General features: G+C 38.6%; 4 protein-coding genes across 8 annotated transcripts in view; 3 read left to right on the top strand and 1 right to left on the bottom strand.

Annotated features, from left to right (window-relative positions):
- The window catches only part of rcan3 (regulator of calcineurin 3), a 51,284-nt gene extending 48,376 nt beyond the window's left edge, over positions 1–2,908 (top strand). For both annotated transcript variants that reach the window (XM_004082508.5, XM_011490284.4), the window contains one exon: positions 155–2,908. In XM_004082508.5, coding sequence (XP_004082556.1) covers positions 155–309 — 155 coding nt within the window. In that variant the 3' untranslated portion in view covers positions 310–2,908. The remainder of the gene's footprint in view (positions 1–154) is intronic.
- A 2,753-nt stretch (positions 2,909–5,661) lies between these two features.
- ncmap (non-compact myelin associated protein) lies at positions 5,662–18,324 on the top strand. Of its 2 annotated transcripts, XM_078940600.1 has the most exons (5): positions 5,662–5,785; positions 6,000–6,093; positions 15,542–15,630; positions 15,963–16,047; positions 17,169–18,324. In XM_078940600.1, exons 3-5 carry the CDS (start codon positions 15,555–15,557, stop codon positions 17,446–17,448), a joined length of 441 nt encoding a protein of 146 aa, XP_078796726.1. In that variant the 5' UTR covers positions 5,662–5,785; positions 6,000–6,093; positions 15,542–15,554; the 3' UTR covers positions 17,449–18,324. The 2 variants fall into 2 exon arrangements, with proteins under 2 accessions (XP_078796726.1, XP_020569241.1); XM_020713582.3 differs by lacking the exons at positions 5,662–5,785; positions 6,000–6,093 and adding an exon at positions 6,096–6,183.
- Positions 18,325–18,367: 43 nt separating this feature from the next.
- On the top strand, positions 18,368–26,525 carry tmem234 (transmembrane protein 234). 3 transcript variants are annotated; one of them, XR_002292918.3, is made up of 6 exons: positions 18,394–18,660; positions 18,990–19,141; positions 19,217–19,283; positions 20,246–20,338; positions 20,443–20,590; positions 26,390–26,525. XR_002292918.3 is itself a non-coding variant. In XM_004082509.5 (5 exons), exons 1-5 carry the CDS (start codon positions 18,648–18,650, stop codon positions 20,538–20,540), a joined length of 423 nt encoding a protein of 140 aa, XP_004082557.1. In that variant the 5' UTR covers positions 18,368–18,647; the 3' UTR covers positions 20,541–21,308. The 3 variants fall into 3 exon arrangements, 2 of the variants coding, with proteins under 2 accessions (XP_004082557.1, XP_078796727.1); XM_004082509.5 differs by lacking the exon at positions 26,390–26,525 and having other exon boundaries at positions 18,368–18,660; positions 20,443–21,308; XM_078940601.1 differs by lacking the exon at positions 26,390–26,525 and having other exon boundaries at positions 20,430–20,564.
- On the bottom strand, positions 20,993–26,918 carry dcdc2b (doublecortin domain containing 2B). The gene is made up of 11 exons (XM_011490287.3): positions 26,368–26,918; positions 26,243–26,294; positions 25,007–25,077; positions 24,478–24,609; positions 24,247–24,384; positions 24,134–24,173; positions 23,925–23,990; positions 23,649–23,793; positions 23,433–23,542; positions 23,244–23,312; positions 20,993–21,465 (listed from the first exon to the last, which is right to left on the bottom strand). Exons 1-11 carry the CDS (start codon positions 26,649–26,651, stop codon positions 21,379–21,381), a joined length of 1,194 nt encoding a protein of 397 aa, XP_011488589.1. The 5' UTR covers positions 26,652–26,918; the 3' UTR covers positions 20,993–21,378.
- Between the last annotated feature and the right edge of the window lie 850 nt (positions 26,919–27,768).

Here is a 27,768-nt window from a genome sequence, read left to right as displayed (position 1 = left end):
GACTTTTGGACAAAAAGCTGGACTTTTCCTGGATTGACCTGTTTGATTTGAAGCGATCTCCCATGTCGATAAAACTGTCAGCTCTTGCTTTCAGTCGTTTGCCAGAGCGTGAAAAATCATTCTTTTGATTTTTTTTTTTTTGTCATCCCTGCAGGTGAAAAGTATGAACTCCACGCCGGAACAGAGTCCACTCCCAGTGTTGTCGTCCACGTGTGCGAGAGCGAGGCAGAGGAGGACGAAGCGGTGCGGCCAAAGCAGCAGATCGTCCAGACCAGGCGTCCCGATGGTCCCCCAACGGTCTCCAACTAGAAAAGCCCCGCCACCGGGGCCGGCACCGTACCGCCCTTTAAACCTGCGACACACCCGCCCTCTCTATCTCTCGTCTCTGCACTCACAGAGAGCGTCGACGCCCCTCATTTCAGTTCAACTACAAGCAAAAACAAACATTGCTCGGAGACGGTGTTTGTTGCGAGCGTGGCGATGGAATGAGGCGGCTTGAAAGGAACGGATGAGAACCACATGCACGTACACACTCATCACATTCTGCCGACAGCGTGGGGACAGTGCGAGGCTTGCCTCCACCCTATCATTCCCTCTCGTTTCCCGCAGGAGGGGGTAAAGTACTTGTCCCACCACAGGCACCTGTCACCTACCGCACATTCTCAGCTCCGTTGCCTGCTTGTCCAGTAGCTTGTTAGCCGTTCCTCTCCATTTAAAGCTCAGTTTTTTTCTACAATAATCTCTGGAGATGCAACACTGAACCGGTTGTGTTAATGTTTAAATATATTTTTTTCTTTTTTTGCTTGTTTTTTCATTCTTTTTTATCTGCTGGTATGTAGCTTCAGTTTGCATCAGGATTGTGTGTGATGTTCCTGCTCGTATCTGCATGTATATACTGTAATACAAAAAAATACTCACAGTAACGCAAATACTAAAATAGTGTAGGGAGGAAAAATAAGCTACATCACACACAGCATAAAGCGCCATATGTGACTACTAAAGTTGGGTGATTGTCTGACTTTTTATTTTTTGTGGAGAGGCTTTCTTTTCTTTTTTTTCCGGCTTTTGCAAAGTTACTAAATGTGTATTATTACTATGTATTTAATACCCCAACACTTTTTGCATGCATACTTCAGTGGATGGGGAGCTGAAGTGTTTTTTTTTTATTGTTGTTTGTGATGACAGGAAAATTGTGTAACACTGCTGGCATGAGTTCATATTGTTCCTGCGGGCTTAAAGCGACATCTTTGGACGATTTGGTGAGATTGACGGCTCCGTCTTCAGCCTGATGACAAACTTGCCTGTTTGTTTTTTTCTGTCCAGATTTGATGGATCAGAGACAGTTCAACCCTCTCGTTTCTTCAAGAGGAGATTTATTTCTTTTTTTTCTGACTCTGTTGTTCACATCTTTATCGATATTGACTGTGTTGTTCAATCTAACCCACTTATTTGTGTCGGGTTTCCTTTGAAACTAACTACTGCTTGTTTTGCACTGAGAATCTCTTGATGTCTCGAAAGCGACGGCGGGGCTCTTGACCGCCTCTAGAACGCTGCGCTGCTTCTTGCTGTACATAGATGAGTGGTAAATCTGGGGAAATCTTCTTTTAGATGTTGTACCTGAAACCATTTCATTAAAAAAAAAGGGAAAATGAAGCTTGCCTCGTGAGATAACAACCAAAGCATTCACTCGCCGCTCATTATTATAACAGAAAATTATTTTTGATCATCAAACACTCTCAAAATGACATTTTTGATGATAATTCCACTTTTTCTGCTACTGTACATTCTTTTCTTCTGGTTGTCTACTAACTATTTAGGTTGTGTGTAAATTAACACAATTATTTAATAAAAATATAAGTGGTTTGGGGCCATTTATGTCTTAAGCACTCATCCATGCATTTACTGCACATGCTTCATTCTTTCTGGGGTCAACAGACATGAAATTTGGAGGAACTTTGCTGTTTTTTGTTTTTTTTTTCCAGCTAAGCATGTGAGCACTTTATTAGTCTTTCGTTCACTTTTTTTTAAGACAAAGTGAGAAGCACACTTTTTGGTTTCATTCTTGTATTTTTTTGGTCACGAGCTAAAAAACACCTGGTCAGCCTTTTCACCAGCATATTGCAGAGAGTGAACCACTCCATGTCCGTTTGACGGCGTGAACTCCTCATGCCTTTTGGATCCGTGAGCATTCGACTCAAACGGTGTTTACATGCAGTGCAGTTGGAGGTTTAAAACGAGGCAGCGAACAAGAATAATACACTTTTTTTTGTCCACAAGATTGGTGTTGGTATCTGAGGTGATTTCCAGTTAACACAGCAGGAGGTGAAGGTTTTTCCTTTAAACTCTGTGGACAGGGTGTTTTAAACTTGTGCACTTTGATCACACTGGAAATGTAATTTTCTGTACAAATGCCAAGTGTCTTTTCTTTTGTCTTCTCTGTTCTTCGCTGAGACCAGCCCTCGTGTGCAGTTTGTTCCAGCTACTCTTGGAGCTCTTGTAATGTAAACAAAATACAAAACAAAACAAAAAAGGCGAGTACCAGTGAGCCCTGAAGATGCTCAATCAGAAAGCAACTGTATCCAACTTGGACTCGGTTGGATGATTTTTTTTTTCCTTTATGTTCGGGAGAAACATCTACGAAAAAGCGAAATAATACCGTTATTACTGTCACTGTTGTACTGTTTCTGTTTAACTCTGATTATTGTGTCTTGTATTGTAGAAATCCAAAAAACAAAGTAGCATATCAAGCAATAATTTACAGTACTATGATATCAGTATGTGTATATTACTTGTTCTGTACTTATTTCTCAGACATGGTCTCTGTCTCTGACAGTATCTGTTTCTATTTGTGTAGTAAAATAGTCATTTGTTTCACATAGAAAAATACATAAAGACTTATTCTTAAAAACCATGTTTAAGTTTTGTCCTTGTTTAGATCTTTTGTTTTTTTTTAGGGTTTATCCAAGCAGAAATGAAGACAATTCCGTTCCAGATCAACAGAACAAGCAACTCAGAATATATTAAAAAAAAAAAAAAAAAAAAGGTTAAAGAAACTTTGTTTTCTTTGACAAGATTTAAACTGTAAAAAAGTTTAAACCTTTACCAAAGCAAATTCATATTTTTCTAGCCAAATTTTTAGAACTTAGATTTGAAAATTTGTCCCTGGAGCCACATGTCTTTTACCCGGGGGCGGCAGTAGTGCAGCAGTAGGGCGGTCGACTCATGATCGTAAGATTGCAGGTTCAATTCCTGCCTTGCACGCCCATGAGTCGAAGTGTCCTTGGGCAAGACACTGAACCCCACATTGCCTCTGGTGGAAGGTTGGCGCCAGTGTTCGGCAGCGGAGCCGCCATCAGTGTGTGAATGTGTGTGTGCTTGGGTGAATGGGACTGTGACTGTAAAGCGCTTTGGGCCTTCGTAAGAAGGTAGAAAGCGCTATATAAGTATACGCCATTTTTTTTACCCCTACATTGTGGCCCTCGGGTTAAAGAAAAATACAAAGTTTTTATCTTTGGGAGCCAGTTTAGCTCGTGCTGGTTTGCGGCGCCTTCCGTCCGTGAAACCCGGGTTCGACTCCGGGCTGCTCCCTGTTCCCTTCTCTACCTCCGCCGGCTTGAGAAGGTTGCGTCAGGAAGGGCATCCGGCGTAAAACATTGCCAAATTTACCATGCGACTCGTTCGCTGTGGCGACCCCTGATGGGAGAAGCCGAAAGTGGAAGAAGAAGAAGAAGAAGACAAAGTTTTTATCTTTAAATAGTAACTACAAAGTAAGTCGGTACTAAAGTGGAAAAAAAGGAAAGTAAACTAACTCAAGCTTAATTCAATTTATTCACAAACATTTGGAGGACAGTATGTATCACAAGTCAAACTAAAACATTTTGAAAGATTTTTGTGTACCAAAGAAAATCAACAAATTTTAAGGTGGATTTTCTATTTTTGAAAAAAATTTAAGTGGTTAGAAAAGAAACAGTAAGGATCTCTTTAATATCACTGATTTAATTTTGGTTAGTTCAATTTAGAAATTTCTGGTAAAAATAACTGTAAAACTGTTAAATAAACTAGATCATGTTAAACATATTAAAAACTGTTTTTTATTGGAGTGAATCTTTAAGCCCTGTCCAAGCTCTATCATTGTATTCAAACCTTAGAATAAATTTAGAATGTGTCTGTTTTTTGTGGAGATACAAAAAGGAACCATCATATCTGTTTTAGAGGTCATGACAACAAATTCTTCAAATTGCTTAGGATTTCTTCTTAAAGTCATAAAATGCACACTAATGTTTTTTTGCTTTTAATCAGTGCAGTGAAGTGAAATTCAACCTTGCTGCCTGGTGGAGTTGTGCACTGCTCACATTTTCCCCCCTCAAGGACCCAGCAATGGTTAATATTTAGTCTGGTCAGGGCAACAGAAAGGTTGGGTCAATGATTCTTTTTGTGAGATTTATAGCATGAAACATAGCGTGTGGAGAAATAGTCTGCCTCTCAACAGCAGGTTCCTCTTTTCCACCCTGAGGATAAATGCCCGGCCTGCTCATTGTTACCAACCTGTTACTGAACCTCCAACAATAGACTTCTCTCGTCAGCTTCCATCAGGAAAAAACAACAACAAAGACATTCATTTCATACAAACCCGAACCCTCCACATGTTTACTCATGCTATCTACACTCCATCTACAGAAAAAGAAAAAGAAATGTCAGCTGGTACTGGTGAGATCTTGTTAAACAAAGAGAGTCGTACAAGTGGGGAGGCCCGAGCAGCAGCTGTGAGGTGAAGCAGAAAAAACTCACACAGAGAAAAAATGGGGAATTCCTCTCCTCAATGAACCTCACTGTTTGATGTAATGTGTGCTCCCACTGCAGCGATGGATCCAATTCACCTGGCACTCCAGGATGCAAAAAAACTCTGCATTCCTTTAAACGTACGTTACACAACAATCCAAAAAGCAAGACAACCAGAGAGTTTTAAAAAAGTTGAATTTGTTCCGCTCATTTGCGGCTTCTGTTTATGCAACTCTATATGTAACGGAATCTTCATATTTAAGAAAGCGAGTCATGGTCTGCCACCAAATGCAGGCTAACCTCTGTTCCCCAAGAGGGTTAGGTATCCCATAACAATGCCAGTGCTCAAACTGAAGTTGAATAAAGCTTCCTCACAAAGGTGCAACACATCAATGTGCACCACCTGGAGGGGAGGGGAACACGAGGCCCGCTCTTTCTGGATAATTCGTCGCAGTGAGAAACTATTCTTCTCATGTTGTAAAGAGGACGTTGTTGAGTAATACCGTATTAAAAAAAAGGGCAATGCGTGTCTTTTCTATAAACACGCCCTTTGAACAACTGGTTTCTAGGGTTAATTATCACCTACATACATGAGATGCCGTGAATATTTTTAATGACATGGAACCTCCCACATGTACTCATGGGTATTAGTTGTCCATTTGTTTCATGATGAGACAGAGACTCACTTCTGGGAGGAAGCAAAGGAAGCACGTCTTTATATTATACTCAGGAGATTAATCGGATCTTAACTAGAAAATAGAATAGAAAATAGATGGGAGATAAGAGCAAATCCCTTATTTTATCTGCACCATCAGAGGCTTCTGCTTCTATAAAAAAACGGTCCTGCTCCTCTTCAGGCTCAAAGGTCATGGTGGGAGCAGACAACTTTGGACAGTCATCTAAGTTTTTGATCAGCGACCACAACACGCCCAAGGGCCTGGCAGGGCGACCAGAAAAACCAGCTTCCCGAGATTATTACTCTTAGAGAGGAGCAGCTCAGAGCTCGGTGAGCAAGCATGTCTCCACCTCCTCGTCACTCTCGCTCCTCCTTCTCTTCACTTAAACACTTTCGCACAGAAGCTTGACTCCAAACTGCCCCAGTGTGTCTGTTCCTCACAGAACAGTTGTCACTTTTGAGCAATCAGGGAACTTGTTTTTTTTTTTTTTGGGGTGGATTGGGTGGGGGACTTTTGGAGTAATTTGCAATCTCCTCCTTCCAGGCTCTTCCCAGGTGGACCATGCCACCCGCAGTCTGCTGAGGGTGGGGGGTCTGACTGCTCGGGCTTGGGCCAGATCCAGAGACGGAGCAGCTCAGTAAGTAACTCATCACTGCCTCTGGGGGCTTGTTTTCTTGGTGCGGGATTCCCAGTCAAGCGGGGAGAGCAGGGGTTCCTCCAACTTCAGGTGAATTCCAGTTATGTTTCATGAAATGGTGAAAGCCTGTCAGACAGAAAGGTCAGACATCTTTGACCCTTTCACTACCTGCTCAACCAAATGGTAAAGTACATTTAAAAAAAATATATTTTTAAAAGCACTGAGTGTGTGTTGCTCCCCAAAGGCAATATTTGAATGGATTTTGACTTGGTTGGGCGTTTAAAGAGTTAAAGGATAAGTGGTTTTTCGGTGGATTAACTGTCAAGCTCGTTTATTTGCTGTGCATTGTTGTGAAATGTGCTAGATCAGGGATGTCAAACTCAAATTCACAGTGGGCTAAAGTTAGGCAGTGAAGTAAAGTCACGGGCCAAACTCAATGTGTATTGAAAAAATAACTGCAACTGATACGTAATATTTAACCTTTTCATATAGTGTCCTCTTCTGTAATATTCTTTCGTTACAACCATATTAGCTCCGCACAAAAGACAAACAGGTCTGTCCTTGATATTCGTGGACAGATAATCTGCCTCCCACCTGTCTTGAAAACTCCTGTTGTCCATCTTTTTTTTGGTGATTTTCTTGAGGGTGAAATTAATTCGTCCGATGTGACTGGAGCATGGCTGTCAGTGACTGTCAACAGAAAATAGAAGCACTTGGTGGTTTCTACTGCATGCCAACATACCAGCAAAGCATTGTAGGATTTGTAGTATTAGTGGTACAGTGTATACCGCGGGCCAGCTCTAATGCACATTTAAAATGATCTCGCGGGCCAATTTTAATTACACTGCGGGCCAAATTTGGTCCACAGGCCTGAGTTTGACACATGTGTGACTGATGTTTCATCAGAGGGCTACAGAGCTGTGGTTCATCTTTGTAATTCTTCACTGCCATCCAGGTGGGAGGAAGGAATTATTCCTGTGTAAAAAAGTTTATTATCTTCTGGCCTTGTGGTGATAAGTACTGCATGTCAGCACAAACTTCTCTTTGCCTTTAAATTTTACTTAGATAGGCAGTTGAAAGAACCACGTCGAACAAAAAAAGTCACTAATCCTAAAGTCAAGAAGAACTTTGAGAGTCCTGTTTCTGGACACTTTGTTTGTGTGTCACCCATAAATAAATATAAAATTCTGCAGCAGGCATGTTTTAACATTTGCGCATCTGTCTAAAGTTTTAAGCAAACTGTAAAAATGAGTTTTTCTTTTCTCCTATAAAGTACTTCTTCAATCTCCCATCATGCAGTTTTGACTCCTTGGCCCTCAAATTGTCCACTTGTTGGTCCATCACACAAGGACACTTATCTGTTTTTCACAAAACCTCCATTTGTGAAGCCTTTCATTCCCTGCAAAAACAACAAAAACAACTTTCGGAAGTAGGCTCTGCTTTTAGGCAATTAGTGCATGAGGATTATTTAATAAATTAAGGTATAGTTCACTTAGAGATCGCCAAATAGGAGACAAAGCACAACAAAAGAGTTGATTCTGCTCCTTCTTGTGTCTGATGTGTTTGTTGTGTTCTGCTCTTCTGGACCACTTAACCTTACAACTACAATTTTCTGCTCTTACTGCTCACTTTTGCTGCTCACTCCCTTGTCCATCACAGCCTCAGACAGTGAGACCTCAGTGCAGCTGCTGATCCTCTGGTAAACTGATTGAGGTCAATAAATGTCAGCGTTACATCCCTCTGCTGTGATACAGCTGCAAAAACAAATGGCACGTCTGACCTGACATGAATAGGCCCAGCTTTGAAAATCTAATTTCATTCTGCTAACAAGTGAAGCCCTATATATGCTAATAACCTGCTCAATTATTGATGACCGTTTCACAGGTGTCAAACCCCTCACCGGCTTTGTCTGCTGTCTTCACGCCCTGCAGAAATAAAGGAAAAAGGGGAAACTAAACTGTTCCCGCTCTGCATTCAACACGGCAGTCTGCACAGTCCAATAAATGATTTGTTTACTCAGGGAGGAAGAGAGGATATTGAATCTACAGCGTTTGTGGAGAGCTGCAATCTTGTGGAACATCAAACACACAGTAACACCAGAGAAAATACTCTGACTTAAGCCAAAAAAAAAAAAAAAAAGAGAAAGAAAGAAATCATGCTGGAATGTTACCTCACATCCATTAAAGAATCTTTTCTCCCAAAAAATAAAGTACTCATTCAATGGCTTGATATTAGCTAAACTGGGCTATATTGTTCAAAAATGAATTTTCAAGTCTTCTTATCTAGTGAAAAACCTGAAATTCCATAAATAATATTCACCTGCAGTTACTGCTATGTTCCCATAAGAGTTTGAAAAATAGACTGGACTTGAACTAACCATGACTCATGTCTGAAGTCAAACTTAAATCATTGTTCCAATAATATAATGGTCATTTTTTTTCTTTATAGAGTCTCCGTTTGGAGTAGAATTTGTACATTTCTAAGGAAAGCTTCAGTTTTTTCTCTACACTGGAGTTTTGGGGGCTTTTTGGCCTATTTTTCAACATTTTCTTTATGATTCTGTTTCTAACTGACGTGTGAAGCGTCTCCAGAGCAGGACGCAGCGTTAAGACGGTGTGAGAACTGCTGCTGTTTACATACCTTTTACCTGGCTGAACCAAACCTAACCTGCTGCGTGTCTGATGGATGTGTTAGATGCCAGGATTACTTTGTCTTTGTTTGACACTTTTATCATATTTTTTCCTTTTTTCATTAGTCTTCATTGCTTCATAGTGTCCGAATATCTGGTGCCCCTTAAAATAATTTGATGTTTATAAAAAATCCTTCACTGTGGATGTACAAGCTGTGTCGAGCTGACATTTGCCGTCAATAAATGTCTTAATTTGCTCACCGATTGGCAAAGTTAAACCCACTTTTGGTTTTTCTTTGTGTCTCAATGGAGTAAAAATAATAATCAGGTCTCCCTATAGAAAAATGTTAAACCTAAACATATAAATGCTCACTAAAAACTTGTTTAGACACATAAGGCTGCAAAAGCTCTCTTTGGATTTGATGTGTAAGCCGTGTTTGAGAAAAAATCAATTCTGCGTTATACTTGCAGTCAGAATCATGGGGTAATCATTTACTGCCTGAAGGAAGAAGAGATTCAACTAAATGAGGTGAATACTTTAGTTTAGGTAGAATTTACAGTAATACTATAAGCAAGTTCATAAGTTGGTTATATATCTAAATGTCTGTATAACCCATAAAAGATTAGACAATTAATGAAAAGCTACCGTCTGCTATTAATTCTTGACTTTCAAATTGAATAAATGTGATTTATTTTTTCATAATAAAAGTGTCAGTTATTTCTCCTAAGGCACTCATAGCTTTACCTTGGGAGTATGGGACCATTTTTTTAACTATAGTTAATCATTACTTTCTTCGTCAACTCATAAAACAATTTAATGATTAGTTTACAGTTATAAAGTACAATAGAGTTTTCTTAAGCTGTTGGGAAAAAATCACTTTCACTTCATCATATTTTTTCATAAATTAGTTTTGCTTCAGTGAAAAATTGTTTTGCTAATAGGTTACTAATTTATTTCTTCATAATACAAATGTGTGAAGCTTTACTAGAGGTAGACAAAAAAGTTAAACAAATACCTTTCTAGTATTAAATTTGGTTTAACATAAATTCAGAATACACGCATTGATGTTGAATATAATTCCTGACTTTGAACTGATTTTCACTATTCACATTTATTGGGTTGACTCTTTAACTAATTCTTAACTTATTGCAGGTTTCCTGAAATGTATGATTTAGTATAACAATGACTTTTTTTGTTGTTATTAATGAGAAATTATAGAAAAATCTTATTTTTCTTGAAGATAGGTAAAATATTAAATAGTCAGCTGCTTATTAAAATACAAATCCCCGAAAGGAAATAAAGAGAAGAAAAAGATTCTACATATCTTTAAAATTCATAATAATATGAAATTAATTTTCAATTTTTCATGATGGTATTAGGCTTTTATTTTTTAGACCTTTTTTATGAAAATATTTTCTTTTTTGTTTGTTTAATTAGTACTTGGAAAAATGTTTCTAGCTTCTCCTAAACTATCCAAACATTACCTTACTGTTGGGTATTTTAATTATTATTTCACATTCTTATTAAAATGTGGAAACAGGATTGTTTGATTTTTATGTGGGTCAAGTTTCTTGCCATAAATAATTTGGTTTTGCTACTTTACAACCCTAAAATCTGGTAAAGCAAAAACATGTTTCTTTTTCTAAACTCAAATAGCAAAAGAAAAAAACATTTAGCATTTTTCCATTTTTACCAATCCACTGTACGTGCGTGTTACAAAAAGTTGTAACTTTTGTCTTTTATGGATCAAATTTGTGTTTGGCTGAATGAGTCTGAAACAATAAAGAAGAGCAGATGGATGCTCTCCAGCATGAGCCGCTGTCTGCCTTTTGCAGTTACCACAACACTTGCGTTGCTAGCCGTGTGCAGCACATGGAAATAAGTTCACTTATCAGAAGCTGTCACCTCAGTAAACAGCAAATGTGGTGCATATTGTTATTAATTGTGGTACCTAATGGTGTGTCAACAACTGGAGAGGCTGTTGCGTAATATTTGCCATCAAGCAGGAAGTTGGATAAGACTCAGGGTACAGTTGAATATCAAGCATAGCTTACATGTCCATCGTCATAAAAGTCAGATGAAGGAGAATCCGTCTCTTTACATTGGCGCTGGTTTCTCAGGTGATCTTCATCTTGTGCCAGATGCACGGCCGTAAATGTTCCTTTTATATGTCTTACAGAACGTGTGCAGCTTGTAAATTTTGATGTTGCTTTTTATTATGCGAAGCTTATGTATTTCTCCCAAGCCTCCACTTCTGTTCTAGCATTTGACACAGTGTTGCATTTCCACCAGCAACCACTAGAGGCAGGTTACAGAAGGGAGCATTTCCCATTGAAGCCCAGTAAAAAAAAAATCTGAATTAAAACCAAAAATAAATCTACGTACAGACTCATTTCAAAGGAGATTTTTGCTTCATTGTCTTTTAATGAGCTCTAATTTTTACACATATTGGGAGAGTGTTTTTTTACATTTTTTTCTGGTGGATGCAGGCATGGATGAACCTAACACAGACGCACTCTGTCCTCTACAGAGGACAAATTTGCATTTCTGGAAGTCAGGAAGACATTCCTTTAAACCATATCCTGCTGAGGGGCTGTTTAAAGTCACTGTGACAAATGATTTTTTTTTTTCAAAATATAACTGACTTCTCTAGTGCTGAGGGTTTTTTGTACCTATTTTGCATATTTTTTGTATATTTTGTTTATTTTCTGTTTTAGGATGACTCTCTCTTATATTTTTAACTTTATTTTGACAATTTTGTATAGAAAACGTCCATTGCAAAACTTAATTGTTACACTTGAATCAGAAGCATCCCTCTTCAAAGGATAGTTAAAATGTTTTCTTTCCAAATTCAGACACTTGGCGCTGTGGCAACGCCTGTTGTTGCTGTCATAGAATAAAAGAGCGAAACTTGTTTTCAGGATTAGTCACTGCACTTGTTAAATGATGGGTGATGGATGTTAAATGAGGCTGTCATCTTATCTCTAATAAGGGCCAAAGGAAGCTGACGTGGGTGACTTTTATCGGGACACATGAAGTAACGTATTGGTGTCACTGGAATGACGCCACAGCCTCATGTTTGCTCTCGGTGTTACAGTGACATTTATTGGGGAGCAAAAGGGAAGAACCTCACAGGATGTTTATCTACTTCCTGTGAGGTGCAAGTGGAAAAACAAAGTACAAATGACAATTTAAAGATTAGAAGAGTGTAAATTGCTCTTGTCAACCTTCATATTCTCATATCTTTTAGGGAACTTCACCTTAGGGAAACACCTGAATTTGCATGAGCCGATATTAAACGGCGATACCTATTCTGACTCTGGAGGGGAGCGGGACCAACCCTGACCTTCAGCTGTGGGGTTCCTGAACAGCAAGAGGGACTCTTCTAAATTAAAGCGGATCTCTTATGTCAGACATAACAAGAGTCACAGTCTAACAGATAAGATGAAGACAGTGATCATCAGGAATGGTGACCGTTTAGATTTTTCTGATGGAAAGAACAAAGCATTTAAAAATATCCTTTTGTAGGAGTCCCCAAAAAAAGATAAAAACGCATTGTTAGTATTTATCAATAATGATTGCTCTGTGTAATAGATGATAACCACGTCAAAGAAAAAGGTCTTTCAGGGGTCAACACAATCGTCTCTCTCCATCAACACCATCTATTTTCTTCTACAGCTAAACACATGAAAATGCGTCTTCAACAACATTCTCAGAAATGAAGGTCCAGCTCCAGATAAAAGCACAAAAACAGGAGTCCGGGGGGGTGGTTGCGTAACCGAATTTCCAGCAAAAACCGACACAAACTTCCTAGAATCTGAGCTGATAGATTGACCGCCCATCACCAGGCCTGCAGTGGAAGGTCAATAAAGTCTGCATTTAGAAATTGTAAATGTGGTTTTAGGGCTCAAAATCTGCAAAAATCTGTAACTTGAAAGCTTATATGTTGACGAATAGTTTATTTTGGGGAAGGTTCAAGTGACAGAAACCTTGTGGTTCTAAAGAACAGTCTCTGGAAATGAAAATCAAACCCAAACATTTTGATTGCAATTGTGAAAAGGAAAAAGGACGAAAAGGACAAACTAGGGATGTAGCGAACAACTTGATTTATATCATAATTTGTGGTTGCCAATACAATTCCTAGTCGATATTGGTTCATTTTGAACGATCCTCTTCACTGACCTAAGATTGATCCAGGACATCTTTAGCCAAAAATTCAACCAGAGCGACTCATAGAAAAATACCTGAATACTGAACAGTGCAGATGAGGTTTTACAGATTCCTTGTGTTTCTTTTAAAAAAATAATCAAATGTAAATTGAATATGTGTACAAACAAACAAGAATTAATGTCAAATCCATCCACATTTTAGTTTCATAAAGTTCAGCCCACTGTTGTTTTTACATATCAAAATAATACAAAGGGAACATTATTAGAACATTCCAGCACACTGTAAGGTCACATGTCTGTAAAATTCAAATTCAAAGTGTTTCCTTACATTGAACTGGAATGATGGATTGATCAGTTTTTGCCGCGTTCACATGTGCGTGTTGTGTACGTTGTAGTAAAATAAATCTACAGTGCCTTGGATTGTAGTACGACGAAGTTTTAGGGACAGTTAAAATTTATTTTATTTTTTTAAATTACGACTTTTAAGTCATAAATTCACGAGAAAGAAAGTCATAACTGTTAAATTACGAGATGTTAAGTTGTAAATTTACGAGTTTTTATCTCGTACATTTACGAGATAAAACTCATAAATTTATGAGTTTATATGTCATAGACTTAAAATCTCATAAATTTATGAGGAAAAATCCCCAAAAGTTTTCCGTTTATCGGAGTCTATCTTGAAGATGAAAGATGTGGAGCCTTTTGTAGAGCTTTATTTCCGGATAGGTTTAAAAAACAAAGAGATTCGGAACCTTTTAGCGACTCAAAATCAGATTATTCTCAGTGGAGCCGGCTTTCCGGGGTTTAGTGTCAGTAAAGCGGAGTTTCATATGTAAAATAAGGAGTTTAGAGACATGTTTGAGTGCAGCGGACCGCTGCAGCCTTTATTCTCCTTTTCATTCACACACCCTGAAGGACAAACAGTTGCAGAGGTAAATTTTTCAGTAAACACAAATAACGGTTTACATAGACAACTGGAGGAAAACATGCAGCAAGTGTTTTTGGAGCTTTTAATGTTTGATTTTCTTAGTTTAATTCAAGCATTTGATTGTGGACAAAACAACAACAAAATCACACAGATTCATCAAACTCATTAAAGACTAAATGAAAAGCATTGTTTTAAAAAAAATTACAAAAAAACAAAGAAAATTTAATGTAAAAAATTAAAGAAGCAAATAGCTGTAATTACTTATAAACAGAGATTTTTGCAATGATGCATACAATACACACTTAGGTCACATTAGGTTCATTAAATATGAACAACTGAAGTCAAGAAGAGTTGGATTTATTGGTTTGAAAAGGAGTGGGAAGAAGCAAGTTCATTTAATTCATTTATTGATTGATAAAATGATTATCTTTAGTGCCAGCGCTTGATGCAAGCTAAGCTTGATCAATGGTTACCAAAACACGTCTGAGTGTTCACAAACTTTTTCTGTTCACAAATGGACCTTACACGAGGTGCTAGATTTTCTTTTGTCTTGTGGGAGCAGTGAATGGAAATTGATCATAGGCTGCAGTTACACATGGGATCGTTCATACGATCCAATGAAATGTTCCAAAATGATGCACCGCCCCTTTGCAAAAAAACGAACTACTTTATTTGGACACACATGAATATTTGCTTTTGCCTACTCTTGAACCAGAAAAAGTCAAAGCTTTTGTTGTGATGACGTAACAAAAAGTCAAAGCTTTTTGTTACGTCTTTTAGCAACTGCCTTTATATGTTTTTATTTCTTAAATAGTTCAATTTATTCTCTTTTAAACCCGCGCCAATACATTCTACATTTTTTATTCAAGTCTTTCCTTTTTTTGAGGTCGAATTCTAAAGTAATGCTAAATAGTTGCATAATATTTTCATTAGAAAACTGTTATATAAAAATGTTTTCCTTAAACCTTATAACCAATTTACTTTTTTTGATATAAGATCCTAAAAAATACTTCCTGTAAAGTGTAGCATTAATAGAAAAATAAATAAATGAAACACACAAAAAATGCTTAAAAATGAATTAACAGAAGAAAAATAGTCCCTTTAATTCATATGCTCAACACTATAAGCTAAAAGAACTTACTTATATGGTATAAATGTGTTTTTATGATGAATCTGTGGCTCACTTTTGTGCTTGAAATATATATTTTTCATGCATAGTGATTCTCAAACACAGATTTGCTGAGTCAGGTTTGGTGAAATCAAGCTGAATTTCTTAAAACCAAGAAAGGACCAGTCAAACTGAAAACTATATACAAAACGACTTTAATACAAACTTTGAAATAAAAGATAATAGCAAATTAAAACCTTCATAAACTCTGTGTCACCTTTGAACAACACAAGTATGGATAAAGTTAAGGAAATTAAAAGGTTTTCTACAAGCTGTGATTCATAAGGTGCCGGTAAAATGATCAAACGTGGTTTAAATCACAACTGTGTCTCCTTATGATTCTTAAAACTGTACAAAACTGTAATTTCACACAAATTAAGTATAATGTCACACTATTGGCTGAGCTGTTTGTTCATTTCTTACATATGAATGGAACATTTTTGGTCTCCAACTTTTCTTGTGTATTACTTCTTCCGTCTTTTCCTTGTCAGTACTTCCATTGTGATTTTTCAGGCTGTCACTGAGCGAAAATAAACAATTTTCTGTTTTTTAGGGTATCTCTGAAGATGTCTTCTGTCTCAACAACAATCACATCTACCACTACTGCCATCACCAAATCCCAAGAACAAGTCCTGATCCAGAGTACGTCGCCTTCTCCTTGTTGTGCACTTATTCTGTCACCTCATTTTAATGAAACCCATGGAGGTGTGATTCCCAGGCAGAGGAAAGAGAATGAATGAGAATCTGCGTCACGCACATTAGTGTGGGTTGTTTTCAGGAGTGGCATGTATTTGTTCGAAAATGTTTGTCATTCTCTGCTACTATGTGATGTTGTAGCCAAGTGCAGTAAAGAAGCATAATGAGCTGCAACAGGAATGTGTCAAAGACAAGAAAAAAGTTATGGGGGAAAAGGGGGAGGTCACCCTTTCACTGTGTTCACCGCTCTTCTTTTTTTTCTTGTGTGTGCTTCCCAGGCTCTGGGGCCATGATTGCTGTCATTGTCATTGGCTTCATTATCATTCTTGCCATTATACTCATCATCATGAAGACATACAACAGGTAAGACTGCATTCCAGTTCTGAGCTCCACATAATTTGGAGCTGGTTGGTTTACATGCTTCATAAAGAAGAAAAGGATGATCCTCCCAATATTTACATTGTGAATAACATTAAAAAAAAAAAAAAATATATATATATATATATATATATATATATATATATATATATATATATATATATATATATATATATTTGTTCAATGTGTAATTTAATGTGTTATTGTGATTTAATGTTATATTGTGTTTGCCTTTACATTCGACAGCATAGGTTGTAAATAAAAAAATAAAAAAAGTCATATAGAGAATGGTATTTTGGCTAACTTTCAGAGTTTAGTTGCTTTTTACTTCTCATTAATGACCCACTCCAATGTAACTTCTGTTCTGGGTGTTTTTACATGTTCTGGCGGCATTTTTCTAATAATATATTAAGAATGTTAGGCTCAAAATTGCGTTTCTGAGAATTTCTTTATTCAAATTGTTGTGAATCAGGAGCAGATGGAAAAATGCTGCTTAAAAATAGAGCCTGTTTGGGATGTAGAAGATACGCTGCGTGGGCCACAAGCTCCCTGCTCTGCTCCATTCTGATGTGTTCAATTCTAGACGCCTAGATCAACATACGCCATCATTTTCCTCGTCCAAACTGGTGTCTGGCTCAAAACTACTTCTGCTGGATAGTTTAAATATTGTTAGCCATTTTTGTTGCACTGGTAAACTTAGGTTAGAAAGGGCTGTAAGCTAGCAGGAGACGGTGTAAACAGAGGTCTCAGTTATGGGTGTTGGGTAAGGGAAACGGTGTTGCTCCACGCCAACGGTCCTGCCCACAACTCAGAGGCAAATTTCTAATGAACTAGTGCTGCTCTGCAGAATCTGTGTCCTAAAGACAACAACACAAGTTTTTTTTTGTTTTGGCTAAAATTATCAAAATTATAATTAAAAAAAAACTGCATTCTTTTAAAACAGATTAAATGATGATCAAAGTGGTTCTTTAAGTAATGTCATTTTGGAGTGCTTAACGATACTTCAATCCTTCTTTTTATCAACTTTTTCTTTCTCCAAAAGATATTTTTACACTCAGAAATAATGTTTAAATTTGTTTGAGAAAACCATTTTCGTCTTTTTCCAGGCGGACACACACATCCAGAATCCTTGGGGTCAGGTCGGGGACCAAGCCCCGTCCAAAGCTTTCTCAGTCCACAGCTCAGAGCACCATGCCTCTCAGCCCCCTGGGAGTCAGCTCGATATCGGGCAGCATCACCAACTCAAACCCGGGCTCAGAGAGCAGCTTCCGGCTGCCCAGAGTGGAGTTACCCAGCATGGAAGAAAACCGCATGGAGCAGTTCAGCACCACCAGTGACTCCACCGTGGTCACCATACATGAACCCACCTCACCAGCGAACACATAGCGCGGGGGCTCACAAACTCACAGTCAACTCGGAACCAAGCATTGACTGAGATTTATTGCATTTATTGTTGACCACAAACTGTGCCGACTGAATCCTGCGGAGGTCTGTATTGTCTGATCTCCACCAGTTCCACCTGTTGACAGCATGAGATGCAACAAGTTGTTTTGCTGTAAGGATGAACAAAATGTGACCAGAAACAGACACTGTGGATTTTATGAAGAATGTTGTGGTTTTTATCTGGTGGAATTCAGTGTTCAGAATAAACATGCCATGATTTCCTCTCGACAAAACATAAGATAAAATCTTAAACGGCTGTATCGTGGTGGCTCAAAAACTGCCACTGTCAGACTTTTTCATTGACATATTTTTTGCCCCATGCATGGGGCAGCATGCCTTTTTCCACAGTTTTAGAAACGTTGGTCCATTATATGCATTTCTGCATGAAAAAAAAATCTTTTTACTATATGATTTTAGAAGCCCTGTTAGAATAAGTTTGAACTTAGAGAAGAAAAACTTGTCGTTGGGTGCCAGTATGACTGAGTAGTTATGTTTATTTTGAATATTTGTTTTTAAGCAGTTACATTATGTGCAAAATCATGTTTACCCGACATCATGCTGTATTAGTCCTCCTCTCCGAGATTTTTTTGTTGATAGGAATCAGTCAAACAATAATATAGTGTTTCTGTACTGTTAGGACCAAATAGACTTTAGAAATAATTTTGTTTTTACTTTTAACGTAACCTACTTTTGTTCATCCCCTCAAAATTGAAACCTAAATACTTTGCACTTTATGTTCTCTATATATTTCTTATATGTGTGGTTTCTCTAAATTAATGCCATAAAATAAAATAAAAATGTGTTTTTTGTAACTGTGAATCATTGGTGCTCATTTAAGTTGAAGGAAGTTGCTCTCATTTCCATACAAGTCACTGCGCCCTCTACTGGTGAAGTTTAATTACTCACATAGAAAGTATTTAGGGCAGCATTCAAGATCTCAACTGTTGAAAAATGATGAAAATCTAAATTTAACACTCTTGTAGTTAAATTTGACTTATCTTTAATTTCTAAAAATTAAAATATTTGACTAAGATTCGAAAGGATAAATAACTTTATGTGTTAATATAATAAAAACATTTGGCAATGCTCGCACAGTGAATGAGGTGTTTTGTTAGCTGTTTTCCAGCGCATTTCCTGTGACAATGACAACTTTAGGTGAGTACAAACAAACTAAAGTGTCCTTAATAACCATAGACATTTCCGTTAATATTGCTATTGTTGAATAGTGCTTTAATATCGTCGTTTATATGCATGTTTGGTTTCCTTTGTAACGTAAATTGTGCTAAGCTAGCCCCCATTAATTTATGCTAAGGAAGTGACTTTTCCACGAAGAGTCCACTTTCTAATTTGTTTCCCCGCTATATCTAAGTTTGTTTTCTCCTAGTTTGCAAAAGTTTGATCTCCTAAAGAGATCCTAAATATAGATGGGTACAAAAATAGGAAAAAAGACTAGGATTCCTAGTTATTGAGGTTTTCATTCATAGGGGAGCTGCTAAGTCTCGTGCTGGTGTCGATATTGTGGGGCTGCACCAACCCCTTTCTGAAGAGAGGCACAGAGGGGCTGGAAAAGGTGACACAACCAAACAGGGTGTCACAGATCCTGGCTGAGATCAAGTTTCTATTCCTGAACTTCAAGGTGTGTTTCATCAATATTAATTCCTCCACCTTTAAACTGGATGCTTGGCTAATTTCATTCTCTGTATCATGTCAGTACCTGGTCCCATTTCTAATGAATCAGGCTGGCTCTGTGTTCTACTACTACACACTGTCCACCACAGGTAAGACTGCAAACTGATATTATTAATGTTAGATCATGTCAAACAATCCTATGTTTTCCCACTTTTTTTTTTTTAAATCAGCACCAAGTTTTATATTCATCATAAATACTGAAAATAAGGACTAACATTGGATCAAAGTCAAACCTGTTTGTTCGAAAACAACAAAAATTGCATTTTATTGTCTACAATATGAACTACACAAAAAAGCTTTTAACATGCCAAAAATGGATTAAAAAATTATACTTGACAAAGAAATAAACTATAACAGTCAAAGTAGGCAATAAACTTTAAAATTAATAGAAGAAAAAATATGAAAAGCAAAAACTTTATTTATAAAACTCTCAGGGACAAACTGGTATGAATAAAATATGTAAAGATCCACTCCAATGAAATGTGTGATTTTTAACAATGATGGAGAAAAGAAATATTAAGCTTCAAATTGCATTTCTGAGTATTTTGTTTATCAAATTGTTGTGAATCAGGAGCAGACGGAAACATTCTGTTAGAAAATGCTTGTAGATGTGACGTAGGTGTTACAATCGGTGGGCCACAAGCTCTCTGCATCCACTTGCAGACAAATAGATCAATTTTCCTCGTCTGAGCTGACACCTGTACAGCTGGATAGCTCCGTATTGCTCCACATTTTTGTTGCACCAGTAGTTAAGTTGGGACTGTAAGCTAGCAGAAACAAATGTAAACAGAGGGATGATGGAAAATGGGGGCAGGCTTACTTCTCGCCAACAGTTCTACCCACAACTCCTGCGTCTCTGCTGAAACTATGACCTTAAAAACGGCCTAATCATAATCAAAAGACCAATGGGGTTGCTTTTAAAGGAGCTCAAAAACATTAAAAATCCTTTAGTAATGTTAAAAAAGCCTGGTTAACCCTCCCGTTTGTCATGTACTTCTGTAGATGACAAATAAATAATACAAACTTAGAATCTACATTTCTACTTCACTAGATTTGTCTCTTGCTGTTCCTGTGACCAACTCGCTCACTTTACTTTGCACTCTTCTGACTGGAAAGTTACTGGGGGAAGAGTTTGGAGGGAAAAGTGAGTCCCATTTTCTATTGATGGAATCATTCCCGTCTTGTGTTGCTATGAAAAAGCTCTCACTGCTAGCGTTCTGCCTTTTAATCTCCAGTCTCTTCTTGCAGAAGCTGTTGTGGGAATGGTCCTCACCATGGCCGGCGTGTCTCTTTGCATCATAAGCTCCGTCGATGACGTAGATGTTGCCAAACTGAACGCGTCCTAGTCTGTGGGATTAAAACAACTTCCCTGCTGCGTTAGGAGAGTGCTTGGCCGGTAAGGAAAGGGAGCTGAAGATTCTCAGTTCTGCTAGGAGAATAACTGTTCTCAAGTTTGCTCAGCTCTAGCTTCAAAGAAGAGAGGGAAAGCGGGTTCACGGAGGGGTCAGTCCGGAGCTGGCGTGGATTTATAGTGCTTGCGTAGAAGTTGGTGGTTGTTAACTTTGCCTAGTAAATCCTGCTGCCCTCCATGTGACTTCTGTGTGCGCAGATGCTATAGAGACGACCCGATGTTGAAATGAACCGTTTGGGTGTTTCTCCTGTGGACAGAATATTTTACAGCAGCTGGCTGCTGTGGCGTGTCTCAGTGAGCAGAAGGTTTCTTCCCCGCTCATCAGTTCTTTTCTTGCAAATTGGACTTTTTTTTTTTTTTATACAAGACTGGCTCCACAAACAGAAATATACTTTCTTTTTATTCTAAGAGTTTTATTTACAAGACATTACATTTACTTTTTATTGTTTTTTTTTTAGGTTTCTTACCTTTACTTCATTATTCCTTCCTGTTATTTTGTATATTATGTATCTAATTTGACTAAATATGTTTCTAAAAGATGTAAATGCCGGTACTCAAAGCTATTATTACAACCCATTTTAAACAGCATAAACACAATATATAGAAGAGCTTACAGGAAGCAGCACTTTATCTTATTTCTTGGGTTTTGCGAGTTAAACATATGAGTTTGCTTCTACAAATCTGAATAAAACCAACAAAACCATGTGGTTTGGTTCATTTTTGACCGGTTTGGCTGCAGGCTCTGGTTGCAGCAGGGATGGATGACTCATCTGTTAGCGGGAATCCCTCTGTGAGGCTCTGATTTCCTCTGGGCGACGGTCCTGTCCTGCTCCGCCTGATGAGGCCTTCTGTGGGCTCGCCTGTCACAGCGGGACGTTAAGTCAGAGCAAAGGTCAAGGTCATGGAAAACACGAGCACGCTGGCCTCGCGTGTTAATAATCACAAGCGTGTAAAGTCGACTGTTCCCCTGTGAGACTTACTAGTGAGAGGAAATGCTTCAAGTTTAAAGGCTTCACTTCAGTCACCGTTAAAAAATATATGTTTTTGTTCTTTAAGCACAATTTTGTGAACTTGAATAATTCTTTTAAAGTGTGGCACTTTTAGATCTTTAAAAAGTGTCTTAAAAGAAATAGAAATCTAATAAAAAAAGCAATTGATGTTGATTTTCAGATGATATTATCACTTCAATACTTTGTAATGTAATCTTAGTTGGCAGTGACAGGTCAAAGATTTCCTGTTGGTCTTCACCAGGTTTATGCACACTAGCTGCTATTTTAGTCCATTCTGCTTCTCAAAAGCGGTGATGTTTTGGGGCTGTTGCTAGGCAACATTAACTTTCAACTCCCTCCACGGATTTTCTATTGGATTCATCATTGTCACGGTGGAAGATATTCCGCTAACGGAGGTTTATGCCTCTTCATGAACGGCCATTTATGCTTTCATTAATATGGATCAGTTGTCCTTTCCCCTTTGCTAAAAAGCAGCCCCCAAACCACGATGCTCCCACCTCCATGCCTCACAGTGGGTATGGTGTCCAACTTGGCATTCTTCCGCCTCCAAACACAGTGAAAGAGGTTTATATTAACTAGTTCTATATTGGTCTCATCTGCCTAAATGACATTCTCCAAAACCTTCTCTGGATCATCCAGGTGGTTTCTGGAGAACCTTAGACGGGCCGGAACATGTGCTGGCTTAAAGAGGAGGACCTTTTGGAGCACTGCTGGATTTAAATCCATGACAATCTTGTGTGTTACTATAGTAACCGTTGTTCTCTTCAGGCCATTGATCCGTTCACCCGTGTAGTTCTGGGCTGTTCTTAGGCTCATTTTTTGCGAGATCTTGTATTTAATCCATTTTCTAATTATTGCTCCAACAGTCGATCTATTCTCACTGAGCTGCTTGTTACTGTAGATCGGTTCATCCCAGGCTTGTTTAGGCGTACAATCTTATCCCGGGTGTCCTTTGACAGCTCTTTGGTCTTGTTCGTGGTGGAGTGTGGATAGGTTTCTTTCCTATCGATAACCAGTTCAAACAGGTAACGAGTGGAGGTTAGAAGAGCTGCGAGGAAAAGAATTCTCGCTTTTTTGTCAATACTTCTTTTCTGCACCATGATGACACCAAATTACCACAGTGAATTTTAAATAAAACAACTCAGATGCCATTGAAGAGCAGACTTTCAGCTTTTATTTTGTACAGAGCATTCAGAAGGAGTAAAAACCCAGCATCTGGTGATGTCCATGAGTTAAAGACTTCAGGCTGTTATTGCAGTAATGACCATTTTGTTTTCACTTATTTCATTTGTCCAATTACTTACGAGCACAATGAAATGAAGGGATTGTGTTTCAAAAGAGGGTTTAGTTTTTCACATTTTAATGCAATCTTTTTGTTCAACACATGGAATAAAAGCTGAAAGTCTGCACTTCAATGTCATCTGAGTTGTTTTATTTAAAATTCACTTTGGTAATGTACAGAAACTAAATTAGAAAGAATGTGTCATGGTCCTGACTGTAAGTTCTTGCGTGATTCATAGGAATAGCAGATACATTTTCCCCACAGAAGATCAACATTTGAACATTTGCTTGCACTGTATTAAAAAGACATTTTTTCTACTTTGTTAATTAAACAAAAAGTAATCTACCTCTTTCATGGCGAGCACAGAATCCTCTACATTGTTTATTTCTTCTTCCTCTATGATTTCTGCGGCTAGCTTTAGAATAAAAGACAGAAATACAATTTTATGGTTTAACTTCTTCTTTAACATTTCTTTCAGACTCATCTTTGTGTTTTAGCATTTTCACTTCACACTTAAAGACAAATTGAAGCTAACCTGATCAACTGGAAGCTCCGTCGCTGTATTTTCATCCTCCTGCACTTCCTCTGCTCCCTCCGGCTCCTCGTTGCTTTTCTGCTCTTCCTTTTGAAATATATTTAGATAAACTGTTGCAAATATAGAAAAAAGAATGATTAAAACAAAAAATATAGGTCCTTATGAGTTAGATTTTGACGTTTTAACTGAAAAGTTTGATTTTCTGGGAATCCTGACCTGATCCGTTGCTGAGCAGAGATGGGGCCTGTGAGGGTTTTGGGTGGATCTCTACACCGGTCCCTTCTGCTCTTTTGCTGATCTCCTGTGATGTTTGAGGGTCTGCAGCTTCATCTCCTGTCGACTTCACTCTGCGACCATCTGACTGAAAAGAGTCGTGCCTCACATTTAAATTAAAATCGAGTTTACATCGCAAAGGTGAAAGTGTGTCCTCAATCATGCTTATAAAACTTTAAATATATGCATTTCCTTTTTTATTGATTGATTTATTTTTACCTGTGGGGAGTCATGTGGAGCTGAGTCGCTGTGTGGATCCTCGGGATTGCTTTCTAACTTCCTGTTCTAAAAAGTTTCAAAAGGTAAACTTTTTCTACTGCTTTTTTCAGCTGTCATTCACTGCTGCAAAAAACCATATAGGCTTGAATAAAAATAAGAAAAATGCTGAAAGAACTCAAAGACCAATTTTTGGAGAAGAAAATATTTACCTGAGCTCTCCGTTGAAGTCTCTTTTTTCCAGGAAAATGTCTGGAAACAGGAACATCTTAGACCTTAACTGGTAAGGGAAACATGCATGTAACGTGTTAGTAATATGACGGACTTAAAATGCCTTTCTTTGGAAGCCAAAAGTGCCTCATATGGAAGTTTCTTGAATCTCTCGGTTCCCACAGCAACGTAGCAGTGGCCCGTCTCCAGCTCTCCAGCCGAGGACACGGTCATTCCTTCCAAAGAGCACAATCTGAGGAAAGAGACATTCCAAAAAACATCTCCACACCTTTGTTATATATATTGAACAAAATCGTGCATCACTTTCCGCTGGAGTGTCTCTGACCTGCGCACCGCTCCGGTCCGTAAGTTGACCTTCTCTGAGATCACGCACAGGATCTGCTCCAGGTCCTGTCGCATGCTGCGAGGAATGAGAAATCGGAGCGGTGCGCACAGAAGATCTCCGTTCCGGAAAACACTGAAAGAAACAAAACAAATAACTGTGAAAAAAATAAAGATAAATGTTTGGTTGAACTTAATGTCGTTTTTTTTTTTTAAAACCCGCTAAAATCTGAGGAGTTTCTTTAAGTTCAAAGCTGTTCCCTAAAACATTTTTCATCCTCTAGAGAAAACAAATAATTTCAAATTAAGAGAGACTTTAGGAAAAAATATCTAAACGTTACACATCTCAAATGTTGATCAAATGTTGATTATTTTGAAATTCAGGCATCAAATCTGACAAATTTTGGATGCAAAAGAATTAAAATATCATGTGGATTGTTGGCTTTTTTTATAGAAGTCTGGCAAAAAGTCATCTTTAAGAGCTATGGGATTAGAAATTATGCAAATATTGATCTAGTTAGTGTCCAACTCACTGGATGATGCAAGGTGCAGGTACAAACTCCCTCCACTTTGCAGTAACATGCGGCTTCTGGACACCTTTTACCTGGAGGAGACATTCAGAGAGGCTTTGGGCTGAAGAGCATCTCTGGTGTTGATGCCAATATTTTAGATAAACACACATGCTCACACATATCCATCAAAACATTTTTCACAAAGGTGTAATGACTTCTGCTCGTTTCGGCTCAGGTGCTGCATCCATGGAAACTAACATCACTTCAGACTCTTTTGATAGCCAAGTCTGATTTGAAGCATCCTTTCAGAACTCTTAACCCCAAATCAATGTAATCAGGAGCCAATTTCTATGTCTGTCTCTCATGCATTTTAGAGAAAACTGCTCACCAAAGAAGGCAGATATGCTTGTTTCTCTTTTTGATGAATTTGCAGAGATTTCTGCATCAGGCCTGCCTTAACGTGCACACGGCCCTGATGGAGTTGACGGGAAGCTTTGTTTCAGCAGCAGGAATCAGGCGTGTACAGACTTCCTGCAGCGCTCCACAGCAACCACAACAGAGTCATGTAGGACCCCCAAACCCCCCCCCCCCCCCGCTCTGAGGATGACAGGCTCCCAGGTTTACACCCATTCACTCTCCACCTTTTTAAACTCCTCACCAAACACTGACAGTTTAAGACGAAAAGCACACTCGCCACCAGAAAGACGCCACCAGTCAAAACAACAAAAACACACTAAGCAAACGCTTGCAATGATTGCATCTTTCTTAATTAAAATTCCATCTCTTATTTGCTTCTTCTGCATGTTAAAGTTTGATTTTGACATTAGCTAACCCTGTCTGGATAAAAATAAATATGAGAGCGGGATAATTAGGGCTCTATGTCAACAGTTAGATATACAGACATAGGTTCACGTCACACGAGATCTTTAAAGGTCGCCTTACAAGCTGGGAGTGACTGTTTGATGGACAGCGCAGCCATTAGGTCATTATTTCCAGCAATTTACATGGCAGTGAGTGACATTAATAGGCCGGTAAGCACAACAGGATGATCCATGTACAGCCAGTGCTGTACATAATAATGAGGCCCTGCAAGTATGGGCAATTCTTAGCTTATCTGAACAGCAGACAACCCCGCAGTTTCTGCATTTGACTCAGCGGGTATATAAATGGCTCACAGAGAACCCGGGTGGTACATTCCTGTTGGTTAGGGGGAGATTAATGAATGATGGGCAGTCACTTTACATAGAAGTCACCTACCTGGGTCTCTTCTCGAGAGGCGGGCTGTTTTTTAACCCCAGCATTGAGATAACTGCGTGAAAACAGCAGAAATTAAAGGACAAACGTACGCTTTTCAAAGCAGAAGTGTCTATATTTGTACTCACTCCAGCTTTTTGAACCTCTCAGAGCCGGCTGCAACATACTGGGCTCCCGTTTGCAGATCCTGAAGGTCCGTGACCCTGTGGCCCTGCTTGGGAGTGTACAGAGTCCTGACGGCAAGAGGAGCCCTGATGCTCCGGGTCACTTCGTTCAAAAAGGCTTCCATGGTGGCCACTTGTCGCTGGTTGACAACGAACCTCCTTCCGGTGTGGAAAGGGTCTCCATTCCTGTACACCACCACACTCTTCACCGGAGGCAGGTGGGATGTAGCTGCAGAGCTGGCAGCCATGTCTGAGCAAGCCGTCAACGTCCACACACAGTAAAAAGCTGGTTTTCAGTTCCACATGCGCTCATCCTGACTTGTTAAACAACTATCTCCAATATAGGTGCGACTTTCAGGAAACAGAGCTGCTGGAGTGTGAAGCAAGAAAACTTCAGCAGAGCTGGGGGGCTAAAAAAAAAAAAAAAACAGTTACTCCTGTTGTGGTCTGCCTTGACTCGCAGTCACCGCGCTCCACTCCGCTCTGTCCCCCTTCAAGCGGACGCTACTACACCAACAGCGGTAAGTATTTCCTGGTTGCTATGGCAGCACTGCCAGCAAAGGCTGGCTTTGCGGGCCAAACCATTGGCAGGAACCACAACAAAAGAGACAGACAGAAGAATAGAGAGAATGGGTGGGTCTTTGTTTTGTAAGCTGAATCAATAAGATACCCCCCCCCCCCCTGCCCACAACTGTCTACCCCCCCCCCCCAAAAAAAAATAAAAAATACAGCCAAATTAATCACCTGATTTACAAAAGACCAGTTAGTTCCAGTCCAAATTCAGTAAACCTCCCAAGTTCATCGGTTTGTCAGAAAGTGTTTGTAAGAGTTAGTTTTCTGTTAGCTGAGACAAGTAGCAGGTTTAAGAGTGTGAGGAAGATAATAATAAAGGGTTAAATAGCAAATGACAAGCTGCAAATAAAATGCTGTAAGCTAGTTTTTCCGGTTAACCGGACTAAAACATTTAGGCGTTTTATGCGGACTGTTTGAAAACTGCAAAATAAGAAGCAAAAATATTAAATGACCTTTACACAGATTGTACAGTTGGCTAGATTATTGGAAACTGTGTATGTTGCACAGGGGAAATGAAAGTGGAGATTTGAAGTCTACAATGTGATTTACTACATTTGATAAGAACTAATCCTAGTAATAATCAGAAATTCCAATACCAGCTGTTGAGCAAAGTGGAGCATATTTTTTATTTATTTGGTTTTTTCTTTTGCAGCCTCTGGACTTGGGCACTAAAATGATAATTTTATATATTTTATCACCAATACGCTACAGTTTAGAATAAGAATCTACCTTGTTCTTCACAACTAAGTGAGCCAACAGTTGATAAAGCATATAAATAATAAAATTCTGCAT

The sequence above is a fragment of the Oryzias latipes genome, chromosome 22 (genome assembly GCF_053564925.1).
Source record: "Oryzias latipes strain Hd-rR chromosome 22, Olatipes_Hd-rR_3.1".
NCBI classification, from domain to species: Eukaryota; Metazoa; Chordata; class Actinopteri; order Beloniformes; family Adrianichthyidae; genus Oryzias; species Oryzias latipes.
The sequence above is the reverse complement of the archived record's forward strand: the minus strand, read 5'-3'. Positions and strand labels throughout refer to the sequence as shown.